Source organism: Dreissena polymorpha, chromosome 1, assembly GCF_020536995.1.
Source record: "Dreissena polymorpha isolate Duluth1 chromosome 1, UMN_Dpol_1.0, whole genome shotgun sequence".
Taxonomy (NCBI): Eukaryota; Metazoa; Mollusca; class Bivalvia; order Myida; family Dreissenidae; genus Dreissena; species Dreissena polymorpha.
The window spans coordinates 131,158,727-131,183,419 of record NC_068355.1 but is presented as its reverse complement, the minus strand read 5'-3'; the positions used below and the strand labels follow the sequence as shown (position 1 = coordinate 131,183,419).

General features: G+C 34.5%; 1 protein-coding gene across 7 annotated transcripts in view; it reads left to right on the top strand.

Moving 5' to 3' along the window:
• The window catches only part of LOC127850028 (unconventional myosin-Ic-like), a 95,768-nt gene that overhangs the window by 11,918 nt on the left and 59,157 nt on the right, over positions 1-24,693 (top strand). For 2 of the 7 annotated variants that reach the window (XM_052382797.1, XM_052382806.1), the window contains exons 1-3: positions 3,776-3,961; positions 19,241-19,577; positions 20,995-21,110. In XM_052382797.1, coding sequence (XP_052238757.1) covers positions 19,452-19,577; positions 20,995-21,110 — 242 coding nt within the window. In that variant the 5' untranslated portion in view covers positions 3,776-3,961; positions 19,241-19,451. Of the gene's footprint in view, positions 1-3,774; positions 3,962-11,091; positions 11,174-12,741; positions 12,870-19,240; positions 19,578-20,994; positions 21,111-24,693 lie in introns of those variants that run through there. The other 5 variants (XM_052382772.1, XM_052382790.1, XM_052382780.1 and 2 more) reach the window with 4 other exon arrangements.

The following is a 24,693-nucleotide window of genomic DNA, read 5'->3' as shown; positions in this document are numbered from 1 at the left end:
CATTCGTGGTTGACAGTCCCTTTAAGCTGTAAACAAAAATATATTAATTATAATTTGCTCATAGTCATTAATGCTCCCTAAAAAAACTACGGGTGCCTAATTGACTGTCACCCTGTAAATTCCTAGTGCTTAGGACTGTTCCATGCCTAATTGACTGTCACCCTGTAAATTCCTAGTGCTTAGGACTGTTCCATGCCTAATTGACTGTCACCCTGTAAATTCCTAGTGCTTAGGACTGTTCTATGTTAAGAGCGTCTTTTCTCATTATGATATATTGGAATTTGTGCTCTATAGTATGGTATTTTTCTTGGGCAATTTTCATTGTATTCAAATGTGTTGCAAACATTAGAAAAAGTTATATTGTTGTACAGATAGCTATATAACAATTAAACAATATTTTTCATGTTATGAATTAGGTCACCATGATTTGTATAGTATTTCATAATGTGACTTAAGTCTGAAGTATTGATTAATTGTGCACTTGTGAATTATTAAAGAGCATAGACCTGTCATTTTATATCAAAATTTAGATTGATATCCGGCATGGCTTACTCTACCATTTGCCATATTGGCCAATGGCTACAAACAAGGAAATTTGGATTAAGAAATGTCCATTAGTCTACAAGTTTTTCTGCATAGTTAATACCCCATAATATATCCAAGATAATAATAATTCAAATGTTTACAGTTATATGAAGCTTCAGAAAAGTTTTAGTCAGGGGATGCCTTGCCATGCATTTCAGTTTTCATTATAATGGGAATTTATAACTAGTAATATTTATAAGTTTGTCAGGAAATTGCCTGTGGTTTGTGGTGATTCAATGTTTTTGGTACTGTAAAACCCATCCTTTGATGGTTTTTCACCATACGTCTACAGTATGAAGTGATTTAACCCTCTACCACTAAGATACTATTTTGACGCATTTGTAATCCTTTAGAAAGTTATATTTAATTTAAGACCTTTCTTACCAATTCAAATGTTAAAGGCTTCATTTTGAACCCTTAATTACTGATTAACAGCAAACAGCATAAAACCTGAACAGACTGTGAGTTACTTGCAGGCTGTTCTGGTTTTATGCTGTTTGCACAAAGCCATTTTCACTTTTAAAAACAGGCCTTTTTCTGCCTATCTCACGGGTCCGATAGTCGGACCCATTCCCAATGCCAAATATGGGTGTTTTTTCCCAATAAAAAAAAAAAAATCCCAATTTCCGACCGAAATAATCGAAGCAGAAAAATGCGTTTCCCGGTAGGTACTATGTTTTAAATAATCGGCGCCGTGTTTTAGCGCACCAATGCGAATTCTGCGTAGAACGTCAATGTATTGAGTGCTCCATAATGCAATTTTGCGATCTTGACACTTCAGACAAAATGGCGGCCACTTGTGTCTATGCATTTCTTTAGACATATTTACGGTCATTCTGGTCAGCTTTTAAATAATGAAGTGCTGGATTATTCAGAATTATCAGGTATGTATACAACAAGTGATAACCATGTGTACGCATTAATTATTGTAAATTGGTTGAGAATCGATATTGATGATCTGGGGTAAATAAATGTGGACTAGTTTCACTTTCAACGTTACTGTGGTTCAAAAGAATAAATTTGGGTTAAACATTACGGAAATCGGACCCAGTGTAAAAAAATGCCGCATAATTCGAAGTACTATCGAAGTAAAATACAATCAATTGACTCGAAAGGCACAAAAAAAAATGTTTTGTGGGGAAAATTTATCTCCAGTCAGTCTACGGTTAACCCAGAATCTAATTCTTCTTGAATGCTCTGAGCTTTTATGGGTACATACGTACAGAAAGGGTTTCTGAGCAAGCAAGTGATGAACATTTGCCACTGCCAGATTCAGAGTCACGTAACCCTTTGTAGCTTCTTAACATTTCAATACTGTATATTTATGATGTTCAGCTTTACTTTTATGTTTCAAAAATGGTTGCATTCAGACATTTGGCAACTTGAATTTTGAATAAAAATATGTTGAATGCGGGTCCTATAACTATGAATATTCATAAAAAATCCTTAATGACAGATCGAGCTATGTATTTGATGTGAACTTCAAGCAAAACAAAGTCTGTTGTTGTTTTTTATCATACACATACTTACGTTAGCAGTTGACAATGACTGTTGCATGGTAAAAAACAGTTTAATACTTTCTTGGCAATACAAAAACTATGTATGAAAACATTAGATTTATTTAATCATTTAATAAGAAAAAATAAAAATAATTATTTCCCAAATAATGCTTTTGTCGATGAAAATTCTTCCCAATTTGGAAGATTTCGCGACGCGAATAATCCCAATTTTGCTAGGTACTTTTTCCCAAAATAGACAGAAAAAGGCCTGATAATCAAAGCGCTGAAGGCACTGTAGGTGTTCGCTGTTGTAAAATGTGATCCTTGATTAGCTTGTGGGCATCGCACAGGCTAATCAGTGTGCGCAGGCTAATCTTATTTGACATGCATTAAGCCCCGTTTTCCCTGAAAGCAGCCAATATGTACAGATTTCAATGATAAACACTTGACCAATCTCGTCTTACAAGGTGTTAAACACTATATGTCATATGTATAAACCCTCTGCTGCGTGTACCAGTGGTGAACTATAAACAGGCAAATGTGGTGGTTATCTTTTCTAGCAGACGCTGTATATAGTATTTGTCGTCTGCTGCAACAGGCAGTGGTTGTCTTTCCATACCGTACCTAAGGCTTCTAAGCACATACTGATTTGCAAAATATGGTCAGTAACATTAGTGTGAGCTAACACTCACATTAATCAAAATGCTGAAGGCACTGTAGGTGTTCGCTGTTGTAAAAGTTTAGACGCAACTCAGTTTAAAAAATTATGTTATATCTTTTTATATTGCAAGTTTTAAATGAACACAACCCATTCAAATTTATAAAGAGTGTGTCTTAAAGCACAGGTCCAGATGTGTTTTTTTAAAATCATTAATAAAAATATTAATTTAAGCTTCATTTTGGGAAAACAGGGCTTAATGCATATGCATAAATTGTCATCCCAATACCAGAGGCTCTCTTTAAACGAAAAACATCATAAAATCAGAAATGTCGTTCTTGGTTAGCTTGTGCGCATTGCACAGGCTAATCAGTATGCACAGCCTACTTATTTGACATGCATTAAGCCCCGTTTTCCCTGAAAGAAGCCAATATGTACAGATTTCAATGATAAACACTAGACTGGCCAATCTCGTCTTACAAGCTGTTAAACACTATTAGTCATATAAACCCTCTGCAGTGTACCAGTGGTGAACTATAAACAGGCAAATGTGGTGGTTATCTTCCGTAGCAGACATTCATAGCATTTGTCGTCTGCTGCAACAGGCAGTGGTTTTCTTTCCATACCCTAGCTAAGGCTTCTAAGCACATACTGATTTGCAAAATATGGTCTGTAACATTAGTGTGAGCTAACTCTCACACTAAAAACTGTCATTTAATCTGTGAGCGGCACTAAGTTTTGGTGAAATTTTAATGAGTGTAGAAGTTAAGACCATTTTATTAAATGTACAAATACACATATTCAGAAAAATTAAATCTGCATCATAGACAATTAATGAAATACTTAAAATATAATAGCTAGTTTTTTTGTTTTTAATTAAGAATCTGTTAAAAAAAGTACATTTGCAAATTGTGCAGTAATAAAATCAAGCGAGTTTTGAGTTAAATCTTTTGATACAATCCCTTCATTGTTCACTATGCATTGATCACATTTTTGTACTTCCTACTTTTGACCTTGTGCACTTCTAATATACTTCCAGTGGGTTTATATAGCTGTGAATCATTAAACTTGAAATGCAAAAGTCATGCTAAGTTTCATATGATGAGATCATTTTTATCACAAAAAGCCTTTATCAAAGGCAGCAGCTTTATTTTGTGTGCTAGTGTTGCGAACTGTTAAATTCATCTGAAGGAGTAACTGTTGGTTATTTCTTTTTGTGGTAAACAATTGCATGTTTTATTACAGCCTTTATCTAAGACATGTTTTATTTTGTGTGTTAGTATTCTGAACTGTTAAATTCATTTGAAGTAGTTTGTTATTTCTTTTTTTGGTAATCAATTGCATGCTTTATTATTTTCCCGCAGGTGGAAAGAATAGTATATATTATTTAGACTGCTTGTTTCATTTTGCTTTGAATTTGAGGTGTACATGTAGGTCTGGTTAAGACGTATGTCACTCAAGTAAGGAGTGGATCAAAATTATACCAATAAAAAAAAAATTGTTATAAAATGAGCATTTGGCAATTCCTAAATATCAGCTAAAGTTTTAAATTAAATTTGATTTTGAAAATTATGGTAACTATAATAAAAAAAATTACTCAAAGGTTTGTTTGTGAAATAATTATATTTTATATAAGTATTAAAACATTAAAAAGTCAGTTATACAAAATTTACATTAGGTTATTTTTGTTTCCTTGAACACAGAAGTGCTGCTTGCTCAACCATGTTCTTAATGTCAAGCATTCAATTTTGTATATAAGAAAAAACAAATATAAAAGATAGTTTGATATTTTAAGTTGATCTTGTATGTGCTTAATATTATACATGTATGAGCTGAAATATGTTTATATATATTACAAGCAGGTTACTATGTTGGATGTAAGGATCACTCTAATAAACTTCTTTTTATAACTCGATTTCCATATTATGAAAACATAAATTAAGTTTATGTATTTTTGGATTTTGATGTTATAAAGTTCATTGATTAGATTTCTATTACAAACCTTTTGATTTGCCCTTTATTTTATGAGTAGAATTCATTAAATGGATTTTCATTACATCTTGAAGCAACACATAAGCTGACATTTATTAACTGCATTTTAATGATTGAAATTTTATTGATAAGTTATATATTTGGAAGGGCACTATTTGGATAAACCAATAACTGCTCTCATATACGTATAAAATTACATTACTAAAAATCCAAAATTCATGTTTATATATTCCATTCAAATGAATTCAGTAATAATTAAAAAAAAGAGTGAAGTGCTCATGCACTTAAAGATATAAAGTGTTTTGTCTTCTAATTTCCTTTTCATCCTTGCAAAAGCAGTCTGCCTGGCTAAGTTGCTGCCGGTGTTTTTAAGATGCTGATAAACCCCAGAACTTGGTAACCAAACAATTTGCCAAACAAAATGGATGTAAAATGTGACTTTAAAGAAGATTGTAGTTTTTAATATAGTCAGGTGTCTTAGTCTTATCATAGAATGGAGGTACATGTTTAATGCGTGTGTGATCATATTTTGACATGGCCTTAATTTTTATCTAGAGTTTGGAAAGAAGAGTTGTACATTTCAAACTTTATTGTAAAGTCGAGTACCTGTACTAAGGACACTTAGATTCACAATACTTGTGTTGATACTTTTAATAAGTAGCATACTAAAAACTTTCAAGTGTTTTTATGTTGATGGTTTTCATTCTATTTGATAAGCCATTGTTGAAATTGGTTAAAGTGCCTTTTTTATTACCATGTAGATTGCCATGTTGCATCATAAGGTCTTAAATTTGTTAAAACGAAAATGGGTCTTATGCCATATACAGCCAGCGTAGCTCTACCCCAGCCTGCACATCCGCCCAGTCTTATCAGGAGGTTCCCTGTCCAATAATGAGTCCATTAAACAAGTTGCGCAACTTTTTAGCTGAAAGCCTTGCTCCTGACCAGATTGTGCTGATGTACAGGCTCAGTTTGGAGCGCGACGCTCATGGGCGCTTGTGGCATATGACCCATTTTTGCATGACACCGATCATGTTAAAAAAAATAAATATGTGTCACATAGATACACATGCTAATTTTGTGAAGAATTTTATAAGCAAATGTGTCAGAATGTTTGCACAATCTCTTTGTACAAAAAAATCACTTTCTTGTTTTACAAAATGTTTTCTTACAATGTCACATAAACATTTTTATAACAGAATGGTCAAACATCATTTTGAGGTTGTTCATAGCCAGCGATTTTCCTTGTCCAATTGGGAAAAGTACCCGTACCGGTCCGATTGGGAAAAATTGAGTCGTGAAAACCTCAAAATTGGGAAAAATCGAGTCGTGAAATCCTGAAATTGGGAAAATCGCGTCGTGAAGTTTGGGTCTTATTGAATACATCATACAGTTCATACTTAATTGAACATACCCATTTAAATAATCATTTGCAGGCATGCCTTAATGACCATTAAGTTATAAAGTTTATATAAATAACAAAATATTATAAAGAACACACCAAATCAATTACTAGTTGTTTTAATCTCTTTTAAAGCAATGTCTCTCTCTTTCATTTTTGTGAAATTTCAACAATCTTTGATGTGTAATCATCACTCAGTTGCTTGCATCCCTCCCTGCACAGCATCATTATTGCTGTCAATGTGTCCTGTGATTGATGGTTCCGATTGGTTTTTTGGCATAATATTTGCTATTATGAATCATTTCAAACTACGATAAGGTTACAAACCGACGTAAAACAGTACGCTGGCTGCCTGGCAAAAGAACCGGAAACAGTAACAACTCTATTGATTGAATGCGCTGAATAATAAAACCCGAAATTAATCGAGCGCGTGGTTACACACAACTATACGATTTTCTTTGTTCGCTCGCCGAAAGTTGGTTTTTTTACGAAACTTTCTATCGTTTTGAGAAAAAATTCGGACGCTGATTGGGATTTTTCCAGATGCCGATTGGGAATTTGGGAATTTTCGCTCGATTGGGAAAGTACCGTTTTGGGAATTTGGGAATTTTCGTTCGATTGGGAAAGTACCGTTTACCGGTACTTTATAAAGAAGGAGGAAAATCGCTGATAGCAATAACAAGAAATATCTTTAAAAAAGATATACGGCGTAAATAGTTTAATGAATGAGATCAAGGATAGCGAATGTCTTTTTCTGTGCAGTTCTTAGCTGCATCACACGCAGTACGGGATGTTACGGGGAGTTTTCGCGGCTTATTTTACATTATAACATATTGCTGGTCATAAACCTATAGATACAAAACAGAAAACCAAAAGAAGAATGGAAGTGAAATTTAAACATATGAGTCAACCGGCCACACGAGAAGTATCCGTATTTATAGGCGCGTTCTTCGAACAAACCTGTTTTAGTGGTTTGTCGGGCATTGCTTTTTGATTCGATTATTAACAGTATCAATTATCATCGTGCTAATGCTTAAAGGGGCCTTTTCACAGATTTTGGCATTTTTTAACTTATTCATTAAATGCTTTATTTTGATAAATGTAAACATTAGATCTTAAAAGCTCCAGTAAAAAATCAAGAATAAAATTAAAAAAAGGAAAAGAACATTGCCCGGAACAGGTTTCGAACCAGTAACCCCTGGAGTCCTGCCAGAGTCCTGAAGTAAAAACGCTTTAGCCTACTGAGCTATTCCGCCGAGTACACATTCTTGACGTATTTTATATAAGTGTTGCGATAGACACCTATAAACTGTTACATGCTTATAATATCACTTTAGTACATTAAGCAATATGGACGAATAATTATTGTTAAATTTATCAACAATAATATTTATCATTGTATTGTTGAAAACACATTAAGAATCTATTATTTACATACCATAATTATATTGCTGAATATCTTCATTTAACATATTTCTGGTCTAAAGAAAATTCCAGGTCACCTAGTTCACGGATAGCGTCTTTATTATATAACGATTATTTTACTGGCCGCCAACTCTGGTGATGACCTGTATATAAACTCTGAATGTCCGCGAATTGACCCGATATACCTCGCGGGTTGAAATGCAATGCTTTAAAGTGAGGCCTCGCTTCCATTGCTCTTTATACTTTTACATGTTAACATGTTGACAGGAATAAGGAAGTAAGTACTAAATATGAGAACATAGCCTTTTAAGTATAAACGCTCTTGCGCTGGTAATACTCTGAAAATAAAAGGTGTACGCACAAACTGTATTGATGTCGAGAATTGAGTGTAAAACTGTTCTATCTATTAAGCCTTTTCATTCGAGATAAAATTGTTTCATACAGTAAAACAGTGTTTCAAAGACGCGGATATGTTTCCAATGTTCTGGTGGTATACTCAAATCAGCCAATGGAATAAATGAAGTGTATTCATTCGTACCTAGCCGCGGGAAATTTTATTGGAATTTTATTGGACACTTACAAAGGTCAGGCTAAGGTGAAAAGCTGGCTTATGCAGCTTACGCCGAAAAAAAATGCATTTAAAATTGTGCAATACATTTGTATAAATGTTTTACAAGTACACAGATTTATAAAATTTAAAACTGAACAGTGGCACATGCATATAATAAGTTCATATATGGGTATGATTATCCAATTATGTACGTATATTACTTACACAATATTTCTTTGTTGACAAAAAGCTTTATTTACAATGCAAATGATACGCTAATTTTCTTTTCAAATTACATATAAAAGTCTCATTTGATAACTAAATAGATTTTAAATTTATTAAATTATTTATGAAAGCATTTCATTAAAAAACATGTAATTTGTCCTAGTCAGTCTGTCATATTTAGATTCCTGGTATTTTCATACCACTTAATAATCATAGGCGTTACATGTTATCTGTATAAGTCATATGGTCATTTAATTTCACAAGTAAATGTGGTTGGTAAATGTATACCAAATATAACCGTACTGAAGTGGAATGCAGTATTTAAAGGTGCCTTATCACGTTTTGGTAAATTGACAAAATTAAAAAAAGTTGTTTCAGATTTTCAGATTTTTGTTTTAGTTATGATATTTGTGAGGAAACAATAATACTGAATAATAACCATGCTCTAAAGTATCCATTATATGCATCTTTTGACGATTTAAAAACCTGAAAATTATAAAGCGTTGCAACGGGAAACAATTGAATAATTTGAAAAGTTCTGTTGTTGTGGTTATATTTTGTGACACTACGAGGATTGCTTATATAAAGTACAAAAGAAATCATTAATTGTATAAGCACGGTTGGCCGAGTGGTCTAAGCGGTAGAATTTAACTCCAGGATTCCAGGGGTCAGTGGTTCGAGCCCAGTTGAGGGTTACCTTTTTTTATGCCCCTGAATGGGGGCATATAGTGATCGCACTGTCCGTCCGTCCGTCCGTTCATCTGTCCGTCTTTTCGGCGCACTTTGCGTTTAGGTTTCGAAAAATGCCCATAACTTCTATGTCGCTTCAGATATAACAGACATGGCAAAAGCCAGTCGGCTTGTCGGCCGTTCCCGACGAAAATTTTAAAAAGGCCGACAGTGAAATGTAAAATCGTCGGCCTTACTGGCCAGCGATTTTTGCTTCAAAAGTTGTGTAAACCTCTTGCAGTTTTCACAACTACATTATTTCGTGATTACCGACTCATGATATTTCGGGACATAATTCGTTGAATTGCCTAACAAACTGCATCAATAAACTCTGAAAGTGATTCAAAACGTTAATTGAGTGTCTCGCCGAACGACATCATACTTTGAATTATTGGTTCACGAATGTTGACAAACATATACTAGTTAACGTTTGTTGTTAAGGTGATCAAGATGGCCGACAATGAAAAGAAATAACGATTCTCAGCGAAAAGGACAAATAACAATCGAATTAAGGGCGGGCGTCATATAATTCGTACAGATTAATGAAAAGTGCGTGTCATTCTACGAAGGAACATACGTTTTAGATACAAATAAAACTCTTTTTTGGAAATGTATGTACTGAATGTCACAGAAAAAGTGTTTAAAAATTGGAATGCAGTCTACTCTGGAAGAAAAATAAATCTCACAGTTACAGGGTTATTGTTCGAAAATGCAAAGAAAAAAGGACAAACATGATTTGATTTATATGCAAGTGGATCTGTGTTTAATCAGATTCATGTGCATATTTTGCTTTATTATGTTTGCCACTCTATACAGTTTACTGTAATGGCATGTAAGTGAAATTGATATTTAAAGGTAGACTTATTTAATATATTAGTTACTCTTAGCTAAATACATCGACAACACTCAAGTATATATGTTGAAAGCGTAAATATATCCACAAACTGAAACTAACACCCTTAATTTATTTGCTCAAATCAAATTTTCATGCTTATGTTTGCACTTTTGTGAATTTACTTTGCCATGCCGAGACTCCACGGTCAAACACTTAAAATTGAGGCCTGTGAATATTTCGACTGGCCTGTGAATTTTTTCTCCTGGTGGGCCAGTCTGGCATGTAAATTGTTACGGTCTTTCGCCATGTCTGATGTAACCTTCATATTTGGTATGCATGTGTATATGGACTAGGCCTCTTCATGCGCACACAAATTTTGACCTCTTTGACCTTGACCTTGAGAGGGGGGGGGGCATATGTCATCCTATGGAGAGTTGTTTCTTTTTATGCCCCCGGATCGATAGATCGGGGTTATATGGTTTTTGGCCTGTCTTTCTGTCTGTCATTCTGTCCCAAAACTTTACTGTACAGTAAAGTTTGCCATAACTTTTGAAATATTGAACATAGCAGCTTGATATTTGGCATGCATGTGTATCTCATGGAGCTGCACATTTTGCGTGGTGAAAGGTCAAGGTCAAGATCATCCTTCAAGGTCAAAGGTCAAAAAAATTCTGTCACAAAGTTTAATGTACAGTAAAGTTTTGCAATAACTTTTTAAATATTGAACATAACAACTTCATATTTGGCATGCATGTGTATCTCTTGGAGCTGCACATTTTGAGTGGTGAAAGGTCAAGGTCATCCTTCAAGGTCAAAGGTCAACAACAAAAAGCGGCGCATTAGGGGGCATTGTGTTTCTGACAAACACATTTCTTGTTTTAATTGTATTCTTGGTTTTTTTTACTGGAGCTTTTTATATCCAGTGTTTACATTTATCAATATAAAGCATCTAATGACAAACTTCAGTATGTGCCAAAATCTGTGAAAAGGCCCCTTTGTTTTTGAAAAGTTTTTGAGGGGGCATTACAGAAGGCCTGTAAAAAACAAAATTATCAGAACTGTATGTGATCATTTGTTATACCAGTACATAAATACTTGCACTTTCTTAACAGCTGGAGCAAGTTAAGAACATACAGCCTGTTGCTTGATATATGGTTTAAGTTTAAGTGACAGAGATTAATACATGGTTAGGGTAGATTGCAATATGTTACAAGCTACTGTAGTGTGTTGACTTTTAAGTCCCCATGCAGGAGGATATTAAATAGGGTGACAGGTAACTTGTTAATTTAATTTTGTCACTTTATAATGTCTGATAGTAAATTGAACTTTTGTTTGGTATATACTTTTCAAAGATTTTAAAATATTTTTTTATCATTTAGCAAAATGTGTTTTGTATTTATATAATTTACATATATTTAATGATGGCATTCTGTAATCACTATAAAAAATATTTTTTGGTTATAAGCCACAAGATAAGTATCAAAATAATGTTATATGAATGCACATAAGATTTATAGACGTTAACAAATTATCATTTACAAGAAAACCCCAGTCATAAGTCATACATGCCATACGTCCCGGATTGTCCGGGACAGTCCCGGAAATGAAGAACTTGTCCCGCTGTCCCGGAAATCTGTCAAATGTCCCGGAATTTACAAAATCCATATATACATGTACCTTATCTTAGGCTTAACTGCACCTCGAATCTGTGTATATCTGCAGCGTCTCCATGACAATGCCTACCCGAATAGGCAGACTACGCTACGTGTCAAAATCGATCAATTAATAGGGGTCCTGTTAACATATCGATTGTCTCACGTTCGCGGTCAAACCGAAAAGGCGGCATTGTTTAATGTGGTTGTTAATTGACTTTAATCTACTACGTCATTAATTCCCGCTGCGTAAGAGCAAAGGATAGTTGTTCACACATCTGAAGTCCAACATCGCTGAGTAAAAAATTAAAAGCAGTTTATGTTCGCACATTTAACCGACAAAGAAGTTGAGTAAAAAAGTAAGCATATAAAAACGTCATCCTTACTAGGTTTATTATTGTCTTGTTCTAACTGTATTGTTGTATGTTTTATTATATAAATGTTATAAATGAATAAAGGCGTATCAACAACTACGCGTTACACACCGGTCTTAATAACAATGACGCAGTGACGTCACCATCTGTTTAGAACGCTAACACTGAAAACACGTGGCTTGTATCTAGTAACGGAAGTAGTAATGTTTAATTTGACGTAAATAGATCAAGTGTATTTCGGATAGGCTTTCGAACTTTTGCAATTAACGATGCGAAACAAAAAAAACGTACCAAAATTGCATATGTCTATAAATATCGCTACATTTTATACATGTCCCGGAAAATCGGCAAAAGTCCCGGACAATTTAACGCAATGTCCCGGAATTGGTCTGAAAAATTATGGCATGTATGCATAAGTCAAGATTTTTTCATCCAAAAATTGATTAAAATTTTAGTCTGGACTTATGAGGTGGTTCATGAATCAAATAATGAAATTTGAGGAAGATTGATCCGTTTGGTGTCATGTTCATAGTTATAGTTGTTATTGTTGTAGAGCAAACTTGTTGATTTACAAAACAAAACATAGTCTTTTATCTGACGCCAATTAATTTAACCTCCATTTGCAACTTCACTATTGTTTTTTCATTTAAATAATTTTATCCGAAATTTAATATTAGCAAGTATCTTTTTGACTGAAATCAAAAACAAAGAGTCTGTAACGTAACTAACGTAACAAACATTTTTGGCATTATTGAATTAATATAATAATCAAAATTTGTATCAACGCAATAAACGAAATTTCATACAATTTTCAGTAGGCAGTCACCTAGATCAACATTTCAGTCACCTAGATCAACATTTCAGTAGCCACGGGTTATCAAACGTCAATAAGTGCCGGACACGAATATTTGCTTACCTTGTGTATCAACCTTCAGTCAATTCTGTATGTATTCGTTATGTGTCCGTTGCATACAACATTTTACATTGCACATGACTTTGCACACGACCCATCAGATTTTGCATGCGTTACAATAAACTTTTGTTTTTTTTTTAGTCAAAAGCAGTTTCACACGCACAGTCGAACATAAAAGGCGCATTATTTCTTGCTGTCGTGGGCGGGGCCCATTACAGGCTTTCGCTTTTATCTTGTATTTCACAATCACTGGAAAAGTTTGTGTTGAATTTAATAAGCAGAAATAAAACGCATAGAAATCAGAATTGGACTGTCTACATTTATGTGATTGCGTTCTCTACAAACTATGCCACAAGTCCATGGCATGAAAAAAGTCCTGTAAAAATTTGCACTCTGTGTGAATTGACAGTTTGGCATTTTCAAAAGAATGCCGCCTCCTGTCATTAAGCCATGAAAGAACACCTTTCTTGCAGACAAAATAACCTTCCTTGGCCTAGTGATAATAAGTAATGAACAAGCTAAACCAATTGTGAATTTGTTACTCAATTGCAATTCTCCAATTATGTAAACAGGGTGCAGAATCATAGGGGTTTTCAGGCGATTGCACACGTGCTGGACAGAATGTAAACACACCATAAGGAAGTGTTTTTTTTAAATATCTGAAGTTATTAAAATACATTTGCAAAAAGAAATTGTGCATAAAGACAGATTTTCTTGCAGTTTGTGCCGATATTGGTGTAAGAATAAATCCTAGATTACGTCTTAAATCAGTGACAAAATTTCAGGTTGCGTGCAGCATTACAGTGCAGTACACAACCATTTTTTTAACAAGATCACAGACTTATAAAATAAAGTAATTTTTATGTATTTTACATTGCCATAAGCAGCATAAAAATCTGTCAATTATGCACCAGTTGAAATTCTAAAGAAAATTTGTTATTTGAACAAAAAGCACCACTTACCGGTGTGTTTTCATCCATTAACATTTAATTGGAAACCCAACAAAGTCAGGTGATCCTGTGCCCTGTAATAGCATGTGCATAACTCCATCTCTTAAATCTTTTACTGAGAACAAAGGTGGAGTTCAGTCTATATAGTCTAGTTTTTGTACCACTTATGTTTTACGGTACTGTTGTCTTGTATAGTTTTTCAAATATTATTGTTTCTTTAAATTATATAGATAACTAAAATTAAATATCTTCAGAATATAAGTCACCTTATCTTATTTCATTATTGTGTCTATCTTAACATTTTAGTACCATTCTTAATATTTATTTCAATATTTGTAATTGATAATGACTAATGTATCAAAATCTCTTGTCATTCAGTTCATACTTGCAGTCTTGTTTGAAGGCCTGTGTATCTGGCTCAAAGGTAAAGGTCTGTGACACTTAGTGGTCAAAGATCACATATTAATGATGAAGCTAGTCCAGACTGTAATTCATCATTTATCTTTCCAACTTGTGACAAATGTACATTATAAATGTTGCCTACAAAATAAGTGTCCCTAGCTCAAAGCTTAAGGTCACACTTATTAGTCAAAGGTCAAAAATGGGTTTGAAGGAGCTTGTGAGTACTGTTACTTTATCAATAATCATGCAGCTTTACAATAACTCGCCAAAACACTATGTGGAGACAGTATGTCACGTGCAAAACACTATGTGGAGACAGTATGTCACGTACAAAACACTATGTGGAGACAGTATGTCACGTACAAAACACTATGTGGAGACAGTATGTCACGTACAAAACACTATGTGGAGACAGTATGTCACGTGCAAAACACTATGTGGAGACAGTATGTCACGTGCAAAACCTTTGTTATGGACATGATGCAGCTTGTGTAACTTGTATCATTGAACTGGTAATTTGAAATAAGGTAACCTGTTCAACTTTAAACACTTTCTGGCTAAGAAGCAAATTGAAAATGGTTGAATGCACAGCCCATATTAATACAGGGCCGTCTGTAAGGGCAGTCCCCCGGTCAGGATATAGCCTGACCACTTTTTGACAACAAAAAATAGAAAAGAAGGCTGAGCTAGGAGATGAATTGCTTCATCTCCTCTGGATCAGACATACTTTATCTCATGAAGAATTTATTGGACTTTACAAAGTTGACACTATAGATTCCAACACACTTTAACACACAATATAAGACTGCCTTCTTCGCCTGAACCTATCGTTGAAAAACTGCTGAGGGCAATGCTACGACGGCGCTATAGTAATATGTCTGGGGCAAAGAACGCTGTTGCTAAACAAATAAGCGACAGAGACCCAGGGCAGTATATACCCACTGTTATTGGCATGTACTGTACCTAGCAGTAGGAGACACAGTTAAACAATAGAAAATCATGCGTGATACTCTTGACACCACTTACGAGATGTCTAAACTTGTCAAATTTTCTCCAAAACGCGACAGTCTTTTTAAAAGAATTAAGCATGATTTAGCCCCTGAAACTTCTGGATTAAGTACACTGTGTCCAACCCGTTGGGCTGTGAAGGCAAACAGTCTCCAGAGTGTTGTAGACAACTATAAGTACTTCAAAGTTTATGGGAAGTCAGTCATACGTTTTATCAAAAGACACAGACATAAGAGCCAGTATTAAAGGTGTTGAAGCACAGATGAAATCTTTTGACTTTTTATTTGGTATATCATGCTTGGTCAGTCATTGATGCGCAATACTGACAATCTGAGCAAAGGTTACAGCACCATGACCTGTCTGCAACAGAAGGCCAATCAATGGCCATGTTGACAATTGACACACTGAAAACATTAAAAAATGAAAAGGCATTCAATCAGTTCTTCGATGATGTGCACCAAACGGCAGAGAATCAATAAAACGAAAACTACCCAAACGGTTTCAGTTGGGAGATGCCGAACATTTTTTCCCAGATTCCGTGGCTGTCCACTACTGACATGGCTCTTGATATGGTTATACGTTGTGTCCAGGACAGGTTTGATCAGCCAGGTCTAAAATTACTTAGAAATGTAGAATAACTTATTGTTAAGGCTGCATCGTATAGCTACGAGCATTACAGTGAAGAGTTTCTCTTTGTGACTGAGTTCTATTCAGATGACGTAAACAAGGACACGCTGAAAGTTCAATTGGAGGCCTTGAAAACACACTTTTCTAAACAACACAATGATCAGATCCGACTGTCACACGTACTTGACTATATGCGCAAGCATCCACCTACATTGCGGGTGATCTACTCAGATGTAGGGGCACTTATACGAATCTTACTGACAATGCAAGCTACAAATGCCACAAGCGAGAGGACGTTTTTTGCGCTTTGGAGAATTAAGACATATCTGAGAAGCACAATGTCCCAAACTAGACTCAACAACCTTATGACTTTGCACGTTCATAAGCAAAGAACGGACGCAATTTACTTAACTTAAATTGCAGAGGAGTTCGTTGCTTGAGGAGAAAGGCGCAGTTCTGCAACTTAGCAAATTAACAACTGGAGTGGTGGAAGGAAATGGTTTCTTTCAAACTATTTACCCTAGTTTATCGCATTTGCAAATAATATGGAGCCTGGTGAGGCGCCGTGTAACTTAGTAATAATATCGTTGGCCTCAAAACCTCCCAGATGTCTCCAAACCCCTTTAGTAGCTTAGCGCCTTCGCCGCTCGCAGGCCTCCGGAACTTACAGCCTGACCACTTTGAAAAGTGGATTTTACATACTGTGAAACTAATATTATTGGTTGGAAATCAATTTTCAGGCTTGTACCAGACATATAAAAAATATACTAATCAAAGGCCCTACAAATATGCCTGGTAATTTGCCACCTTGGTGCAAAAAGGTACCACGTGACATTGAAATTAAAGGTCACATGGTTCCTTTTTGCACCAATGGGGCGATTTAAGAATCCATGAAATAACATAAATCCACAGTGTGTTGCAACCTTTGACCAGTGCCTTAAAGACTTAGTAGATAAAAGTTTTATAGTTTTGTTTATGCTGACCACTATCTTTATGTGAACTCAAATGAACCGCCTGTAAACGGCTAACATAATGTATCAAAGTATAGAGCTGGGATTAGGCTCTGACCTTAATTGAATTGTGGTGGGTTTAAGTTCAAGAGCCCATTTGATCACAGACATTTATTACAACACCCTGATTTATAGAGACAATTTACAGGTCATCAGTGTTTGTAAAGCCCAGTGTAATGCCCTGGGAAGTTTATTTAAAGGTTTTATGTGTTTGATATTTTTTGGGTTTTCAGTTTAACTCACTTTTTGCATCAAATTAGTTATGTGGGTATATGATTTTGCAATTAATTAATGTATGTATTGAGTTTTTACAGAGCTTAATGTTGTCTATTATTGTTTGCTTTCAGCTTAACTTATTTGCCCCATTGGTATTCACTATTTTTATTAAGTAATGTGTTTAGTTTTTACAAACCGTGATGTTTTTAAATAAAAGTAAATGTTGCACATGATGAACAAATGCATTGAGGATAATCATATTGGATAGATTTGTTTTCACAGTTTTGAGCTTTCATTTATTTTTAAATGAAGCTCCTTTTAGTAGGGGACATATGCATTTCTACTAAAATCTAATAGGACATACTAAATTTACAGAGCCAACGTATGTGCTTAGAAAATTGCTCTGGAACAAGATGATTGTTAATTGGAAGCTACTTGTTTTTGACTCAGATTAAAACTGTACAAGACTTTCATGAAAACACAAATATATTGGTCAGTTTAAACCCTTTGCATGCTGGGAAATTTGTTGTCTGCTAAAATGTCATCTGCTGAATTTCTAAAATTAGCATTTTCTTCGATTTTTTTTTCAAGGAATACTATCAGAATAGCAAACAGTTTGGATTCCGATGAGACGCCACGTTTTGTGGCGTCTCATCTGGATCCAAACTGTTTGCAAAAGCCTTCAAAATTCAGTCTCATCACTGAAAGAGTTAAAACATATTTTGATAGTGAATTTATAATAGTAAAGACAGTATGTACATACTAATAATATAATGTAAAAAATCAATGCATTTATATATTTTTCATATTTAATATCAATACATTTATCTATATCAGAAAGTTTCGCATTGATGCAATTTAATCAAAATATGAAAAAATGTGTATTAAATCACAGGCTAAAATTTTCTAGATATATTGTGATGCTGAAACATATAGCTTATAAAGTATATTTACACTCCAGGGTACAGAGATTTATTTTGATTTATACAATTTCAAGCAGAGCTACTGAAACTTGATATATATTGAAGTAAATTAATGTGAAACAGTTAAAATAACAACAAAACCGTGGTTAAATGAAAACTGAAACCTTTTCTCTCTCAATGTTCAGAGCATTTTACTGTTGGTAAATTAAAACTTTGTTCATGATAGAGTTGTAGCTTCTAGGTATTGTATAAGGGTGAACATGTATTTGATTTGATTCATTGTCATCAGGAAGCATGAACAGACTTTAATTAAATGTCATATAAATTGCAACTTGTTGTACGTGTAGAACTGCTGTATGTGTTTATCCATAATGTATGGGTGTATTTATAATCGTAAATTTAGGTTGATAAAGATTACAGTTTTTTTTTATATTTCATAATTTTTGTAATTCATATTGTAAAGGGAAGTAAATTTAATCTATAATAACTCATTGAATTTGAATATTATTGTGAAAACCATTACTAACTTGAAAATATTATTTAAAAATATGACATGACTATATGACCCTATATGACATGACTATATGACATATATGACATGACTATATGAGCCTCTCTCTCTGAAAACAGAGTTTAATGCATGTACATAAAGTTTCGTCCCAGGTTAGCCTGTGCATTACAGTAAGCCTGTGCATTTCACAGGCTTAACAGTGACAACTATTTCGGCTTGCACTGGATTTTAGTTTAGCAAAAAAAAAGATCTCCTTTAAATGAGCAATCTATATAAGGGGAACGTGTCTTCCCTGTTAAGACTGCACAGGCTAATCTGGGAGGACATTTCACCCATATGCATTAAGCCCAGTTTTCCCAGAGCTTGGAGTCATACTACTCTCTTACTAAGTCTTCTTCGTCCACTTTTGGGTATAGGTTGTTCACAACTTCTTGAAGTCTGGTTTTGTCTGTGGCTCTTTGTTTGGTTCACACAAGACAAAGGGGCTTTAACTCTACTTGTTGTGTCCTTAAAGGTAAACCCTTGACCACTGAGATTTGCCCTTTGCCATGTTTGTAGTCCTTTTGAAAGTTGAATTACATTTAAGACCTTTCATACTAGATTCAAGTTTTAAAGTATTTTGTTCCAAACTTGAAATACTGATGAGCTGGTTGCATATAGCCATTTTCACTATGCTTGTTAGTTTGAAATTGTAAACTTATTTGTTAATTTATATATATTTTTTGAGTTATTACATTTATGTTTTTACTTTCAGTGCACAATGCCAGTAGGTTGAGTGTTGATAGTTACCAGATAAATCCACTGAGCTATTAGCATCTAATAGAGACAAATGGTGTTTGACTTCTGTAAATTGAAAAAAGGACCCAGAAGGAGTTTCATACTTAAGAATTGAAAAAAAGAGTCAAAGAAAGTAGTGTGAACCCAGATATAAAAAGTAGGCACTTTGCAAGGGGGCTGGATCAACAATGGAGGACCACCTGCACAAACGGGACCACGCTGGGGTTCAGGACTTTGTGTTGCTCGAGGACTACAGAAATCCTGAGGCGTTTCTCGACAACCTGAAGAAACGCTTCCATGAGGATCTTATATATGTGAGGCTAACAGATATATAAATGAATTTATTATACATCCATAAACAAAAGTTTTAAGGGCAGTATTACTTAAGTCACCATGTTGTGTGGTCTGTTGGTTTGTCTTAGTTATTCATGTCCTTTTTTTATGAATTTTCGTTTGATTTTAATGAAAATTTTCATTCTTTGTATTTGAAAGGTTAAGTTGTAAGTGACATTTTTTTCCTCCATAAAATATAAAATGGCTGATAGCCATATTGGATAATAGTCTATCCCTCATATTTCATATTCTAATCCCTCACATTTCATATTCTAACAGAGAAGTAATGTAAGTCATACATTTTCTGTTTAACATATTCAAGACAATCAACTGGCTGCAAAATGAGTTTGTTTGATTTTGTGGAGATGTAGATGGCAATGTCCTTGAAAAGTGATAAATTAGATGAAAGTGTTCATAATCCTGTTGGTAATAATATTTTTTTCTGACAACATTGAAAATATTCACCTCACAATAAAATTTAGAACACTCACTCAGCTGAGCTGACTGGTGCAGAGTGCAGAATCAATGGGTATTTTAGGGGCTTACACACGGGCTGGACGGAATGTAAACACACTGTTAAGAACTTTATTTTTGCAAATATCTCAAGTAATTTAAATACATTTGCAAAAATCTTTTGTTCATAAAAGACAGTTTTTCTTGCAGTTTGTGCTGATATCTTAAGGTATAAGAATAAATCCTTAAATATGTCTGAATTGGTTACAAAATTTCATGTTGCGTGAAGCATGACCGTATACATGAATAGTAAAAATAGAATTTTTTAACAAGAACACATGCTAATTAGATAAAATTCTTCTGATGTATTTCACATTGCCATGAGCAGCATAAACATCTGTCTTGTATGCACTAGTTGAAATTTTTAAGAAAAAATGTTTTTAAAGTTATTTGAAAAAAGCACCACTTAATGGTGTGTTAGATCCATTAATGTTTTATTGGGAACCCCACAAAGTCATGTGATCCTGCACCCTGGGGGGCTATATTTGATAAAATCTGTCATTCCCAATTTATCTAAAATGTTTGTGCGATTTCAATGAAACTTTTCTCGTTCAAATTAAAAATGCATATCTGTGTGAGACTTTCTCTGACTGATGGCCATCTTGGATGATTTTTTTTCATTTGATCTCTTCTTTATTTTTATTTTTGTTAAGGAATTTGATGCATGGAAAACATTTAGTATCAAGAAGAATCAATAGATTTTTGTTAGTTCCTATGTTATAGAAGGAATCTTTATTTTTAGACAAATTGTTTTCAGCCCTGTTGAAAATGCTGTTGAATATTATGCCTGTGGGACAAGTTATCTTTGCTACTCAACATTATTGCAGACCTACATGATTGTATGTAGCATAGACACACTACGTTTACAACTGCTTCATATTGCAGACGTATATTGGTCCAGTCCTGGTGTCCATCAACCCCTACCATGAACTGGACATCTACAATCACGATGTCATCCACAGCTACAAGAATGTGAACTTCTACGAACTACCTCCGCACGTGTAAGTGAGCAATTATAGACCTACCTTACATAAGTTGATACTTTATTTGTGCCTTGTTCCAGGAAACTAGGCTAAATGCATGTGCGAAAAGTGTTGTCCAAGATTAGCCTGTGCATTCAACACAGGCTTATCAGGAATTTTGGTTAGAAGGTACTTCCATAAAACCAATAATTCAATATAAGCGGAAAGTGTCATCCCTGATGAGCCTGTTCCGACTGCACATGCTAAAATGGGACAGCGCCCTCACACTACTTTGGGGGAAGGGGTCCGCAGCCCTTAGGAGGGGGAATTTTCGCGGCGTTTCCCTTTTTGGGGGATTTTTTTACTTATACTCTCATTATTACATTTGTACATGTTTGCACTATATTCATTGCATTTCTCATAATTTAGTATGTTTGCAAAGATAAAATTGAAATAGAATTGAGATATAATAATCATGAGACACATCTTTCTTTTAAAAAAAAAAACACAAATTTTTTTTTTTTTTTTTTTTTAGGGGGAATATTTCGCCCCAAAATGGGAAAAAAGTATACTTTTCAGATGGGGGACTGCCGCCGAATTTCGGCAGCAGATTAAATAGATTGAGGGCTCTGTGGGATAGCACTTAACGCACATGCATTTACCCCATGTTCCCAGAACACGGCTCTGTTAACCACTCTGAGACTATATAAACAAACCTGACTTGTACTGTCAAGAAGCAAATATTTGGCTCTACCTTTATGACAAAATAAAAGTTGTCATTTTATGTAGAAATTAGAAGGTATTGAAGTTGGGTATGTTTGTAGATACTTGCCCACAAGTGTTATAGAACATTTATTGTCATTTGATATTGGACATGTAGCTTTCAATTCTTGATTTCTTTTTATGCCCCCGAAGGAGGGCATATAGTGATCGCACCGTCCGTCCGTCTGTCCGTCTTTCCGTCACACTTTGCGTTAAGGTTTTCGAAAAATGCTCATAACTTTTATATCGCTTTAGATGTAAAATTCATACTTGGTATGCATGTGTATATGGACAAGGCCTTTCCATATGCACACAAATTTTGACCCCTTTGACCTTGAACTGTGGGTCTGCTTTTAGGTTTCCAAAAATGCGTTTAGGTTTCAAAAAATGCTCATAACTTCTATCAAAGCGTTTATTGGGGGCATAATGTCATCCTATGGAGACTGTGAGCTCTTATTATAAGTTTTTTCATAAAGTTTGTTTACAGCAAAAGCTTAATGCTTGCAGAGACACTAGAGTTTAATTCCAAGGAAGACCCATCACTGGTTTCTATGGAAATATCTTACAGGAACTTGCTCACAAAATAAAGCAATTTTTAGCTCGACTATTATATATGAAATATATATAGTGGAGCTTTCCTACTCACCCTGGCGTCGGCGTTAGTGTTCCCGTTCCCGTTAGCGTTAGCGTGCAAATGTTAAAGTTTGCGTACCACCCCAAATATTTCCTATGTCCCTTGACATATTGCTTTCATATTTTGCATACTTCTTTACCAACATGACCCGAACCTATAAACAAGAGCAGACAACTGTATCAAGCATTTTGTAAGAATTATGGCCCTTTTTCCACTTAGCATATGCATATTATTTATAACTCAATGTTAAAGTTTGCGTACCACCTCAAATATTTTCAATGTCCCTTGACATATTGCTTTTATATCTTGCAAACTTCTTGACCAACATGACCCCAATCTATAAACAAGAGCAGACAACTGTGTCAAGCATTTTGTAAGAATTATGGCCCTTTTTGTCTTTGTAACTTTGAATATTTTGTTAAATTATGTGTTTAGATTTACTTCTAAAGTATCAAGGCTATTGCTTTCAAACTTCAAATACTTTCTTACTATCATGATGTTACTGTACCTGGCAAGTTGAATTTGACCTTGACCTTTGAATGACCTTGACTCTCAAGGTCAAATTAATAAATTTTGCTTAAATTGCCATAACTTCTTTATTTAAGATCAGATTTTATTCATACTTTGACAAAACAACACTTACCTGACATACCACAATGGACTCCACCCATACCATCCCCAACGCCCCACCCCAGAATCCCCCTTTTTTTTCTTTTGTTTGAAAGATCATCTATTAAATGACCACACACCCACATTATACTCCCTATCCATGATGGCTTACGTTATACTGTCAAGCACTCGATAGACGAGCGCGCTGTCCTCTGACAGCTCTTTTTATGTCCCCCACCACTATAGTGGGGGACATATAGTTTTTGCCCTGTCTGTTGGTTTGTTGCTTTGTTTGTGTGTTTGTTTGTTTGTGTCAAACTTTAACATTTGCCATAACTTTTGCAATATTGAAGATAGCAACTTCATATTTGGCATGCATGTGTATCTCATGGAGCTGCACATTTTGAGTGGTAAAACGTCATGGTCAAGGTCATCCTTCAAGGTCAAAGGTCAATATATGGGGACATAGTGTTTCAAAAACACATCTTGTTTATATATTTTCTATAAAATCTAAATAAACATCCTTTTCCCAATTTGTGTGTGTGAGAGTAATGCCATGTCTAAAGTCTATATTGTTAAAAATAAAAAAGAGCAAAACAGATCGAAAAAATATCATGCTGCTTTTTTCCCCAATTTTGGCATAGTTGTTGTATCGATTTTATTTTTACTACGCATTTATCAGTTTGAGATATTTCACTTAAAAAAATTGTATAGGATTTTAGTGATATTGATATGTTTTTCATTCTATTATATGCAATAATGGTTACAAGAAATATCTCTTAAAAAGATATACGGCGTTGATTGTGGTTGTGGTTGATGAAAGATAAAGAGTTATATACATGCGACAAAAATGCCTTTATCTGCGCAGTTCTTAGCAGCGACACATGCAAATCAATTACGTTGGGCCAGATTGCGTGGCTTATTTCGCATTATTAGATAATATTGACCATATATCTATAAATATAGAACAGATATACACAAAAAAGGAAATTAAATTAAAATATACAAGTCAATGACCACACACAAATCAACTGTACATCTAATTAATTCATTTAATTTTATCACTCAAGTGCAGTTCAACACTCCACTACCACATATCATGCTGGGTACTCAAGTGCAGTTCAACACTCCACTACCACATATCATGCTGGGTACTCAAGTGCAGTTCAACACTCCACTACCACATATCATGCAGGGTACTCAAGTGCAGTTCAACACTCCACTACCACATATCATGCAGGGTACTCAAGTGCAGTTCAACACTCCACTACCACATATCATGCAGGGTACTCATGTGGATAATTGCTGTAAAGTGGATCAAATTACTGATTAGTAACATATTTATGTATATTATGTGAACATCTGTTATGTGATTTACAATGATGAAGTTGGTATTTGGTGTAAAAATTCATGTTTTTTCCATGAAATTTTCTAGCTAGAAAGGTTGGGGTTACAATCATGACAGTACTTAATAAATATACATGTACATTTGTATATAGCAGCTTATCATTCTATTATTATAAATCATCAAGAACTCTATAAAGTTTATGTGGCATACTATCTATGCTATCTCAACTTGTTTATATGGACAATAGCACATGTACATTGAAAAAGTAA